Raw genomic sequence first — 13,105 nt, 5'->3', positions numbered from 1 at the left:
TGTATCTAAGTTATATTTTAATGTATTTAACATCTACTGGTCATCCTGCCATCTAGGGGAGGGGGTGGGGGGTAAGAGGTGAAAAATTGGAACAAGAGGTTTGGCAATTGTTAACGCTGTAAAGTTATCCATGCATATAACCTGTAAATAAAAGGCTATTAAATAAATTTTTTTTAAAAATTATCTCTGTCTTTCCCACTTCATAAACCAGACATGACTACTCAATAACCATGTACTTAATGAGACTCAAATCTAAAATCCTGGATTTGACACTTATTACCTTTATAATCCTTTGGCAAGTCACTTCTAGGAATTGATACCTGATGTAAATAAGAACCAAATGAAAAAACAACTAACTAGCATTCTTGAACTCATGCCACCTGGCCCATATGAAATAAATCCTAAAGCAGAAGTCACACTCAAATAGAAATGGAACTTTGATGCCACATATTGACTTTTAGAACCATAAATTAACATTACCTATGCTTTATTTTACTTTTATTAATTTCTGTTAAACATTGCCCAATTACATTTTAATGTTTTAACCTCAAAAATGTTTGACACCAGAAACCTCTGTCCTAGAGTACTAAAAGAATAAATGTGAAACCTAAGCTCCTATCAATGGCACTTGAGAGAGTAGGAAGAACTGGAGCTATGCCAGAACTGGAAATGAGCAAACGTACAGTCATTTCAGAAAATGGGGGAAAAGGACTCAAAGTACAGGCTAATAAGCTCCAATTAAATTGCTAGCAAAATTCTAGGGTATATTATTAATGAATATATAGGAAAATAAGTGATCATATAAAAAAGCTGGTATGGTTTCATCAAGAACAAGTTCCACTAGGGGCAGATAGATGGCCTAGTGAATAGAATACCTGCCCCTTCTCAGGTGGATCTGAGTTCAAAAGCAGCCTTAAGACACTTAACACTTACTATCTGTGTCACCCTGGGCAAGTTACTTAACCCCAACTGCTTTGCAAAAAAAAAAAAAAAAAAAAAAAAAAAACCACAAATTATGCTAGATTAACTCCATCTCATTTTTTTCAGTCAATGATGATTAAATTCCTACTACATACCACCAATGACTCTGTGGGCTGGAGTCACTAAACTCCTTGATCAAGAAAAAGATGAAAAATAATTAAAGTAGATTTTAGCTACATCAGGATCACAGAGTTAAAACTAGAAGGAAGCTCAAAGATCATCTATTACAAATAAGGAAACAGACCTGGAGGCAGGTTAAGTGATTTGCCCCCAATCAAATCAACAATACTAAAGCATCTATCAAAGTTTGTCATGTTATATTGTGAGGAAGCTGGAGAAACATTGCTAAACAATAGTACATTAGATGAATTCAATAACTATTTGAACAGTTAAACCCAAAAAGTAGCCATTAAAAATTTAATGTCAATTTAGAAGAGTCTAATATAGAATATCAAGAATCTATGAGCTATTTAACCTTTAACCAATAAAATGGTTAAAGACACATATGACATACTTATTAATCAAAGATGACCCAAAGCTAGGAGGAACAGCAAATAGATTAGATTAGAGTAGGGATGCAGAAAGATTTTCATAAGTTAAACAATGGGCTAAATCTAACAAGAAAAATGGGTTCAAAATCATAAAGACCAGAGAAAGGAAGCATATATACACAAGTGATCTCAAAAAATTTTTAATGAATTTGAAACTTAACCAACAGCATGATGTGGCAATCTTCACAAAGTTAATTTTAAACTGAATTAAAAGAAATACAGTGTTATGAAGAAGAAAAAGTTCAGACAAGGAAAATCAGGATAGTGACAGTTGAAAGAACTGGAGAGTGTTTTAACCTAAAAAAGAGAAAAAGTGGGAATAGAGATCTCTCCCAGTATGTAGAACCAAAGAGTACTATCAAAGGAAAAAATTCTCGGATGACTGATTTCATACAAAGACCACATTAACACAATAATCACAATAATGCAAAAGAAAACAACACTGAAAATTTCATAACTGCAATCAATGCAGTGTCTATCCCATAACTTAGAAAGAATGAGAAAGCCTATATACTTCCTCTCAGCCAAAAATGGTGGATTCAGGCAAATATTTCTAGACATTGACAACGTAATGACTTTCTTTCATTCAATCATACATAATTGTTACAACAAACAACTCTATGGGGAGATGGGAGACATCATGAAGAAGCAATTTTTTTTTTAAAGAAAGAAAATGAAGAGGGCATCAATATAATCGTTTGAAAGGAAAAAATAAAATGTTTAGAGAAACATGTTAATATCTGTATGAAATGATGCCGTGTGAAGAAAGCTAAGAACAAACAAAAGAACAAACATTACTTAGAGCAATGTAATTGAAGACATTAGAAGTCATCAAAACCAGCTCCAATATGATGAATATAGTAGGCCCAAATTACCAAAGTTAAAATAAATATGCTTTTCTCATTTAAAAAGTTTAACAAAGATAGAAAAATTACATGTGTTGTCCGTTGCAATCACAATGTGAAAAAAAAAAAAAAAAAAAAAAACAGCAAAGAGAATGTTATGTACCACAAAAAAAGTTTGGCTCGAATGTAGAGGGCATGAAAGGGAATAAGAAATAATAAGCCTAGAAAGGTGACTTAATGGCCAATTTGTGAAGGGCTTTCAGTACCCAAAAAACTGTAAGGAACAGCCGAAAAATTTGAGCTACATAATATTATGAAATATTACTGTTTCATGACATACAAGAATTCAGGGAAGCATGAACCAATCCAAAGAGAAATCAGATCAAATCAACAAGTATATAGTAAAGACCTATTATGTATTAGGCAGGCTTGAACTTAAAAAAAAAAAAAAAAAAAAAAAGCAAAAGACAGTTCTTACTCTTCAAGAATTCATAATTTAATAGGAGAGACAACATATAAACAAGACTGGGAAAAAATATAGACTGTGGATGTGAATGCAGATACAGAGGATAACCTGGAGATAATCAATAGAAAGAAGGCAGCAGTATTAAAGAAGACTGGGAAAAGATTTTTGTAGAATGTAAGATTGATTTATCATTCTGACCTGAAGGATGCCAGGAAAGCAAAGAGACAGAGATATCAAAGAAAGCATTCCAGAAGTGGAGGGCCAATGAAAATACCTTGTGTAAGGCATAGCAAGGAGGCTAAGGTCACTGGATCACAGTATATGGGTGGGGAATAAAGCATAATAAGGTTTGAAAACAAGGAGGAGGCAGGGATATAAAGAATTTTGAATGAAAAAATAAAGGATATTCCATTTGATCCTACAAGTAATAGAGAACCATTGAAGTTTATAGAATTGGTGTGGACGGGAAAGGGGTATCTCATGATCAGACTTGCATTTTAGGAAGATCAGTCTAATAGGTGAGTAGAGGATGAAATGGACTGGAATGGGCTGAGATGAGATAAGAGCTAACAAAACCAACAAGCAAGCAGAACCAGGAAAACAACATACTATTACATCAATCTAAATTTTTTAAAAAATGAAAATGAATATTGTGATCACAATGGCCAAACTTGAGTCACAGATGATTTGAAACAATACACTGCTTTCCCTTTCTTCCAGAACTGTAGAGCTCTGGACATAGAGTAATACATATACTAATAGACTCTGATGTTTTGGTTAGTTGTGCTTTTTTAAAAAAGTTTCTTTTTTATCTTGTATTCAAAAAATGGAAAGAGGAAGAACATTCAGAAATGAGAATGATATAAAAAGGTACTAATAAAAATTTAAATAATGGATTGAAAAATGGAAAAGTTTGCATTTTATCCAAGTAATAAGAAGCTACTGAAGCTTCTTCAGCTGAAGGCTGACACTGTCAGACCTGTATTTTAAGAATATTAGAGAATAAATTGGAGAAGGGAAAAGTGAAGCAGAACGAGATCAAATAAACAATTATTGCAACAGTCTAGGAAAAAGATGAGTTCTTTAACTAGTTTGATGCCTATTTGAGTGGTGAGATACATAAAAATAGTCAACAAGATTTAGCAACTGACAGATTCCAAGATTACCAAACTGGGTTATGGAAAGGAAATATCGTCCTGCACTGTGAAGTGCCAATTGGACATCTCTCCCTCAATGTTGCTTGTATAATTTGGAGAATGATTAATTTATGCCCTTATTTTATTAGACCCCTGATTTATTCCCAATCAGTATTATTCACTTTAATATGATTTCATAAAGGTAATGTTATCATTTGTTATACTTGTCTACTATTATACATTTTGTCAGTATAGTCAACTAGTGTGTATATATACATATGAAATATTTGGGGCCAATTAGATAAAGTTAGACAGAATCTCTCTTATAATAAGCCCCAAACTTTAAACTAAAGATTATAAATTTACTTGCTTCTTATGAAGCTCACTTGCACAATCATAGGAAGTTAATTAGATGGCTTCCACCCTTTCTTTTCACTAAGTGATCACGCCCAGAGTGGCAAAGATTACCTAATGATATGGAAATTCCCCCTGCTATTTTTGATTGTCCCTCCACTCTTATCATCGGGAAACAAGTCTAAGGGCACTGAGCCAACAGGTCTATAAGCACTTAACCACTGGGTGACCCTGTCTTCACATTGCCAGAGCTGCCTACAACTCTCTATTGCCCAAAATGTGACTAGGGAATACCAATTAGCTCTGCCCATTTTTGGACATCCTCCACTAGTCACTGACCGTAAATAAGAACTGAAGGCTCTCTTGAAAGGTTAAAATATAGGTCTATCAAACAATGAGACTCTGACTTTACTTTGATTCATCTGTACCATCTGGATATCAAACCCTATAAAATTATGACCCGGGAGAAAGAGGGCATCTCATATTGTGAGAAAGATTTGAGGTCCCATTCATTAAATTGAGTCATATTCCCTTAATTAGTGGTTAAAGGCTTGGAGCTCAGCCTCAATGACTTTTATTGCAGATTGAACATTTTTGCAGCCCATAATAGACACCCCAAACTCATTAGATATAATGCAGAGCTCATCTTCACCCACATAAAGGAAAAAAGTTGACTAACAGTATCAAATGCTATGCACAAATATATGCAATATGACTATTATGTACCGTTTCTTTTTTATTTTTAAGCACTTTATTTTCAAAATATATGCATAATTTTCGTCATTCATCCTTGTAAAACTTTACGCTCCAAACTTTTTCTCCCTCTTTCCCCCCTACCTCTTATAAATAGCAAAGTAATCCAATATATGTTAAACATGTAAAATTCTTCTATACATATTTCCACAACTATCAAGCTGCACAAGAAAAATCAGATCAAAAGGAAATCAAAATGCAAGCAAACAACAAAAAAGTGAAAATATAATCTTGTGCTCCATACAGTTCCCACAATTTCTAGATGTAGATGGCTCTCTTTATCACAAGACTGTAGAAACTGGCCTGAATCATCTCATTATTGAAGACAGCCACATCCATCAGAACTGATCATCATATAATCTTATTGCTATGTACGATGTTCTCTTGGCTCTACTCACTTCACTTAGCATCAGTTCATGTAAGTCTCTCCAGACCTCTCTGAAATCATCTTGCTGACCGTTTCTTACAGAAAAATAAGGATTCCATAACATTCATATACCATAACTTATTCAGCCATTCTCCAACTGATGGGTTTCCAGTCCCTTGCCACTTCAAAAAGGGCTACTATAAATATTTTTGCACCATATTTACTTCTTAATGCAATGTAAGAAATAAAAGTTTAAACAATAGGACTGATGACTTTTAATTACATTTTCTTAAACAAAAAAATGTGCTGTTATAAAGTTGATTACATCTACAATCCTAAATATTCTAAAAAACACAAACATAACCGCCAAAATGGAAACAGTCTAAATGGAATAAGTATTAAATACTTGGATGTAAAAAAAAAAAATGCAGATGTAGTTATGGATAGGGTGACAAAAAAGCTGAAGGAGTTCAGTAAAACACGCACATATAATCAAGTAAACACAATTCTGAGCATTACATTTCAGGAAGAATGTTGACATACTGGAGATTATCCAAGGAAAGGCAATCAGAATGGTGAAGAGCCTCAAGTTCATACTATGTTAAGATCCGCTGAAACAAATGGGAATAATTAGCCCAGAGAAGACAATATGTAGAAAGATAGTTGTCTTCAAGTATTTGGAGGGTTGTCACATGAAAGAAAATTTGGATGTGCTCTATTTAGTTACAGAGAGTACAACCTGAAGCAATAAATAAATGGAAGCTGTAAATGTAGTCTTGAGGTAGGAAAAATGTCATAAAAGAGTCACAATAGAAATGTTCTTTAATAATTTAAATCATGTCTATCTCTTTGTGATTCTATTTGGAGTTTTCTTGGCAAAGATACTAGTGTGATGTTCCATTTCCTTCTAGTGTATTTCACAGATGAAGCAAGCAGAGTTAAGTGACTTATCCAGGATCACACAAGCTAGTCTGAGGTCACATTTGAACTCAAGTCTTCCGGACTCCAGGTCCAGTGTTCTATCTACTGAGCCATGTAACTGCCTCCTTTTCCTATACTATATGTACTACATGATTCAGTTAATCAACAGCCCTGTTAAAGTTTGGCAACCAAAACCAAACAAAATACACTAGATATGCCCTCACAAGTAGAGAGTATAATAGGCTAGTATCTCCCTTTTATGGACACTACATTTCTTTTAATTCAACCGGAGATTCTGTTAGCTTTTCTAGCAATCATCTAAAACCATTAGCAAATACTGAAGCTGAAACAAATTAAAACCTCTTATGTCTATTTCCCCTGAACTATTAACAAACCAGGTCTCCTCCATCATATAATTCTATTTTTTTAATATATATATGTGTGTGTGTATTTACAGATATATACACATATTATTTACATGTTATATATATATATATACACACATACATAAATCTACAGGTGTATTTATATACACATGTATATCTGTGTGTTTAGAGCTTAGATAGAAACACATACATAAACATACATACACACATATAAAACAGCACAAAAGCTTAGTTATATCTCGGTTCTGCTGCTTACTAGCTGGTGGTTCTGGATCTCAGTTGACTTGTTTAAATAGTGGGCTAAACCAAATGTTGCCTTCTAGTCCTAAATCCTGTAGTTCTTCCTACGTGTAATGAAACATATACTTGAGAAATAAATAACAATATAAGATAAAATGTTGTATCTCCCAAATAAAATGATTAGTCTCCAGAGAGAAGAGACTGAATCTTATATCCTAAGTAATCCCCAGTCTACAGAAGCACGTAGGGAATAAGAGGAACTCAATAAGAGTTTGTTATTAATTATGATAAGAAAAATCATGCTTTAGGAGTGTGATTATCTACATTAACAAACATGTTAATAGTTTATCTGTGCCAGATATAATTAAGTCTGAATATTCCAATTCTAAGAGTAACAATATGGTATCTTATTTTATTTGATGAAAATATTTTAAAAACTAAAAACAATGAAAACAAAGGAATTTGGCAGCTCTTCCTAAGCCCAATGTTAAGAGAATTTTTTTTTTCAAATGGTACTACAAATATAGCTCATATAACCCAAGGCTTGTATTAAGTATATTAGTATTATCCCTCTTGCTATAAAGATATATAGTTTGCAATTAAATAGTAGGAGGATTCACAGATTCAGAGGAACTGAATCATGGGTATAGTATAGAGTCCCAGGGGTCCTCAAACTATGGCCTGTGGGCAAGATGCAGCAGCTGAGGATGATTATCCCCCTCCCCCAGGACTATGAAGTTTATTTAAAGGCCCACAAAACAAAGTTTTTGTTTTCATTATAGTCTGGCCCTGCAACTATCTGAGGACAGTGAACTGGCCCCCTATTTAAAAAGTTTGAGGCCCCCTGCTACAGACTTTAGTTCAAAGTTGTCTTCCAACACACTTACCAGCTGTGGGACTCTTATTGAGTCATGTGACCTGTTCACCTCAGTTTCCTCAAGTGAAAAATGGGGAAATCATAGCATCTATCTCACATGATTATTGAGAGAATAAAATGAAAAATATAAGCTCTCGGAAGGAAGGAAGGAAGGAAGGAAGGAAGGAAGGAAGGAAGGAAGGAAGGAAGGAAGGAAGGAAGGAAGGAAGGAAGGAAACAAAGAAAGAAAGAAAGAAAGAAAGAAACTTGATTCCTTGAAGAAAAATACTATTTTAGAAGATCTTCCAAAAGTATTTCATATAAGTCAAAATCCCATTCCTTGAAGAGGGACAATTAGATGGCATAATGGAAAGAGCACTGGCCCTGGAATCAGGACCTGAGTTCAAATCCAGCTTCAGTATTAAGTTTCTGACTCCAGGCCCAGCACACTATCCACTGTGCTACCTAGCTATCCTACCAACTAAACAACTATTAACAATGCCTAGAGGCACAGAAATGAAGCAAGTAACTTTGGTTACTATGATCTAGAATTAAATTCACAGAAGTGGCTGTAAAGGTTACTTTCCTCATAAGAGTATGCCTCATCAATATGGTGATAAAAGACAAGAGGATACTTGCAAGATATCAAAACCTTCTAAAATACCTCCATTGAGGAGACACCTTTCAAAGTGCTAACCCCTTCTGAAGGGCTTCCCCATCTGATTTCACCAAAAGTTCCACTCTCTGAAATGACAGGAGAGAGAACCGGAAAGGGAGGGAAGAACAATATTACAGTTATTTGTGAACATGTCTTATCCTCTGTCTCACTGTGATTTAAGTCACAGAAGGAATTGTTGTTTTAAATATTTAAATAAATTATTTGTGGGATCAGGAATTATAAGGGTAATAAATTCATTCTGCAAATGAGAAAATCAAGGCTCAGATTTAAGTGACTTGCTCTAAATCATACCTATCGGAAAAGGCAAAGATGAAGCTACAACTAGGGTCCTTCATGTTCTTTCCATTATACCAAGCCCCAACATATATCTGAATTAACAAGGAGTAGTACTCATTGACAACCCAATTGGTGTTTTGTAGTACTTTATAAGGATACAGGAAAATATTAGAAGTGAAGAAATAACGCTTGTATTTCTTTTAAAAAGAACTTTAATACTAACAACCGTAACATGGAGGAAAGGGAAGAACTTTCATATTTAGGAGTACTTTTTAAATTGTGTTTTTAGTGTGGAATTCATCTTCACATGAATTTCTGGACATTGTTTTTCAAAATGGCCTGCCCTACATGAAGCACTTTTGAATTCTTTTGAATTCTCAAAAGATCCTTCAAAATGCTGAGCAAAACCTCCTGAATAACTTTCAGGAGAAGGCACACACTGCATAACCGAAGACAAACTTTAGGTAAATTCCTGGACAATAAACAGTCTAATCTGTGAGCTTGGAAAAAACAATTGCAAAATTCCCAAGTACCAGAAACCTTTGAGAGGGAGAAGAAATCTCCCTTTGCTGCCTAACAACAATGATCTTGGGGAAAGTCAGCTGGGGGGAAAAAAAAGCAATAATTATCTAAGACTACAGATCTAGAAGTAGAAGTTATCAGAGATCAACTAGTCTAGATTCTTCATTTTACTGAAACGTAAAATAGAGGTGGTATAACTTGTCAAAAGGCACACGGGGGAGTAAAGCAACAATTCAACCTCAGGTCTTATGAGTAAGGTAAGCACAGGAAAAGTCAGACCTCAAAAAAAAAAAAAAATCTGAAAATAAGAAGGGTCCTCAGAGTTCATAGAAGACATCCTCCTCCTTGTTTTACAAAGTCAACAAAAGCTCATTTTTAGGTGAAGTGACCAGTCCAAGGTCACACAGGTGGCAAGATGACAAAAAATAGAATTTGAACTCAAGTCTCTTGACTACAAGTTCAGAACTCTTTCTGTCATACGTTGGAATTCTTAATCCAAAAGTACTAAGAGGAGAGTAGATACAGCAACTCAAAAGGCAATGGGCTAAGACCTTACCCTATTTAAAAGACATGGACCAAACTGGGGATAGATTCGTAAACTTATACTATTTAAAAGGCAACGACCTAAATTCTCCCACTATTTAAAAGCTAAGGGCCCTGATTTGGGGCTGGATACAGCAATTAGTATTGCTTAAAAGATAGACGTGGACCCTCACAGCATCTAAGACACCGACCCGAATCCCAGGATGCACCCAAAGGCATACATCTTCACCTAAGACTCGACAAGGCACGAAGCTGGCCCAGGGTAGGTTCAGCAATTCACACAATTTTAAAAAGCCAGGACTCAGCCCTTCACTCACAGTAGGAACAGCGGTAATTCAGAGTATGTATAAGGCGGGACTCCAACACCGCTCAGACGCGGACACTATTTAAAAAGGCAGCAGGTCAGCCCCTCGCTTACACTTTTTAAGACAGACCTGGATCCCACCGAGGATGCTCCCTTACGCTCTGTGACAGACGCAGACCGGGGTCCAAAGACCACAGATACGCGCATCGTCATTTATTTTCGGCACTTCAGAACTCAGACCCAGACCCCCAGCCCGCTTCTCCCCTTGCTGGCGCCCAGCTCCCGGGGAAGGATGACAGCTCGGCCGCGCCGCTCGCTCCCCAACTCAGGGGCAGGGGGCGGGCCCTCGGGCGAGGGGCGTCATCCCCGGCTCAGCCCCTGCAACCCCAACTGCCCGAGGCCAGGGGAAGGGGGACGGAGCGGGGTCCGGGAGCGGGGCTCTCTCACCAGGTACAGGGGCGCGTAAATCTTCAAGGACTCCTCCAAGGCGCCCCTGGTGATCTGGAGAAAGGAGACCCCGCAAGACGGGTGCCAGGTGTGGCCGATTTCATAGCAGTTGTGAGGGACGGACTTGCTGAACGCCGCCATGTCTGGAACCACCGTCGGGGAAGGGGGGCGGGGGGAAGGGCTTAAGAGAGGGACAGAGGGGGGGGGAGGAGAAGGAGAACTCAACGGCCGCCCTGCCTCGCCGGCTCGCGGGAGGCGCGGAATGGAGGGGAAAGGTCACGCAAGCGGGGTTACTCTGGGCCAAAGTCCTCGGATGATGAGCGCTCGGCGTATCGCAGGGCGAGGGGCAGGAACGTGCGGAGGGGGGAGGAGGCGGAGCGTGCACGCTCCTTCTACCCGCCCCCGCGCGGGCGCGCGCCGCGTGGTCCTTACCCAGACGTCCAACACCCACCCAGCCCGCGGGTTGTCCCTCCGCCGGGGACGGGGCCGGAGGACGTTCGCTCTGAGCGCGCGCCCGCGCTCCCCCCTCCCCCTACGAGTGCTGTGGGAACGCCATGCGGAAGCGCGCCTTCTTCATTCCCCGCCCCCCGGTTCTCGCAGCCGCCTGTCTGGCTAGGGTTCGTTGAGGGAGGATGGGGCGCTCCGCTTCCTTCCCCTTCTCCGCGGGCGGGGAGGCCACGTAGCAGAAAAGGCCGTAGTCGGGGAAATGCCGCACGTTTGAGGGAGTCAGTCATCAGGCAGTGTCCTCAACCTCAGAGTTACAAAACTTAGGCCCCGCCCTCGGGGAGCTCGCAGTCCGAAGGGGCCACTCACGCCCACAACTGCCTACTAACTAGCTAGACGCAGGGTAAATCCCAGACGTTACAGGGGAGCCAAGTGGGGAGAAACAAGCCCGACCTTCTCTGACCCAGCTCGTGGGCGCTACGGCTATTCAACCCCCACCAAACTTCGTCGGGGCTAGCGGGGCACCAGCTGTGGGATCTACGGTCCCTGGAGCCCGGGGCTCGAAGCCCCAGGAGTCCGGGGTCCTCCGGCACTGCTCTGGCCACCCCGCCCCCTCCGCCGGGGCTGCTCCTGAGCCCGTGGCCCCTCCCTTCCAGGGCTTGTGCTTAACCCTGCCCCCACGTCATCCCGTAGGCACTGCCCTGAGACTTGTCCCCCTAAGTGCGCAACTTCCACGACTGGAGAAGGGGCGTTTATGTGAGATGTGAAGGGAGGGCATGAGGGACAGCCGGGGAAAAGGCCCCGCCCCAGAGTGCCGCTGCCTGGTCAGAGCGTGTCACTGGCTCCACGAGTGGGCCGGGGGTCCTGTAGCGGAAAGAAAGATGGAAGAGGTCTGCGACTGAGGAAGAGCTATCAAGGCCCGAGGAGTTTCTGTTTGATCTCGGGAATGATAGGGAGTCACAGGAGTTCATTAGGGATGTTTGAGGAAAATCACTCGTTACAGCCGAATGGGTAGATTATCTTTGAAAAATGAAATGTGACTTTCCTCTGCTTCGATTTCCTCTTTCGTTAAACGAGGACTGTTGCACTATGTTTTCTCTTCCATCTCAAAAATAAGCTATGAATGTCTTACTGGGGGAAAATGTAAATAAAAAGTGATGACAGGTTTTCCAGAACAGATAGTGGGAGTTGGGGGAAGCAACTGATGGGGGAAGAGGGGAAGGTAGAAAGGAAGGAGGATGTTGCTTTTAAATAGTAGAGGGCAGATTACAGTTAGTACTGAAGTAGGGCCTGCCTGAAGGCCTATGTCACAAAGATGCCCTAGTGCAAGATATATATATAATATATATATACACATATATATACATATATATCTATACATACATATACACATATATACATACATATATACATACATATACATATATATCTATACATACATATACACATATATACATACATATATACATACATATATATCTATACATACATATACACATATATACATACATATATACATACATATACATATATATCTATACATACATATACACATATACATACATATACATATATCTATACATACATATATACATACATATACATATATATCTATACATACATATACGCATATATACATACATATATACATACATATACATATATCTATACATACATATACATACATATACATATATCTATACATACATATACACATATATGCATACATATATACATACATATACATATATATCTATACATACATATACGCATATATACATACATATACATATATATCTATACATACATATACACATATATACATACATATACATATATATCTATACATACATATACACATATACATACATATACACATACATATACATATATATCTATACATACATATACGCATATATACATACATATGTATCTATACATACATATACACATATACATGCATATACACATACATATACATATATATCTATACATACATATACACATATACATACATATACATATATCTATACA

The 13,105-nt window shown here is 38.3% G+C and overlaps 1 protein-coding gene across 3 annotated transcripts in view; it reads right to left on the bottom strand.

Moving 5' to 3' along the window:
• TMEM135 (transmembrane protein 135) overlaps nucleotides 1-11,678 on the bottom strand; it is a 299,882-nt gene extending 288,204 nt beyond the window's left edge. Inside the window, exon 1 of one of the 3 annotated variants that reach the window (XM_031961900.1) lies at nucleotides 10,628-11,678. In XM_031961900.1, coding sequence (XP_031817760.1) covers nucleotides 10,628-10,768 — 141 coding nt within the window. In that variant the 5' untranslated portion in view covers nucleotides 10,769-11,678. The remainder of the gene's footprint in view (nucleotides 1-10,627) is intronic. The other 2 variants (XM_003764592.4, XM_031961901.1) reach the window with 2 other exon arrangements.
• Nucleotides 11,679-13,105: the final 1,427 nt, after the last annotated feature.

Source organism: Sarcophilus harrisii, chromosome 3, assembly GCF_902635505.1.
Source record: "Sarcophilus harrisii chromosome 3, mSarHar1.11, whole genome shotgun sequence".
NCBI lineage: Eukaryota > Metazoa > Chordata > Mammalia > Dasyuromorphia > Dasyuridae > Sarcophilus > Sarcophilus harrisii.
The sequence above is the reverse complement of the archived record's forward strand: the minus strand, read 5'-3'. Positions and strand labels throughout refer to the sequence as shown.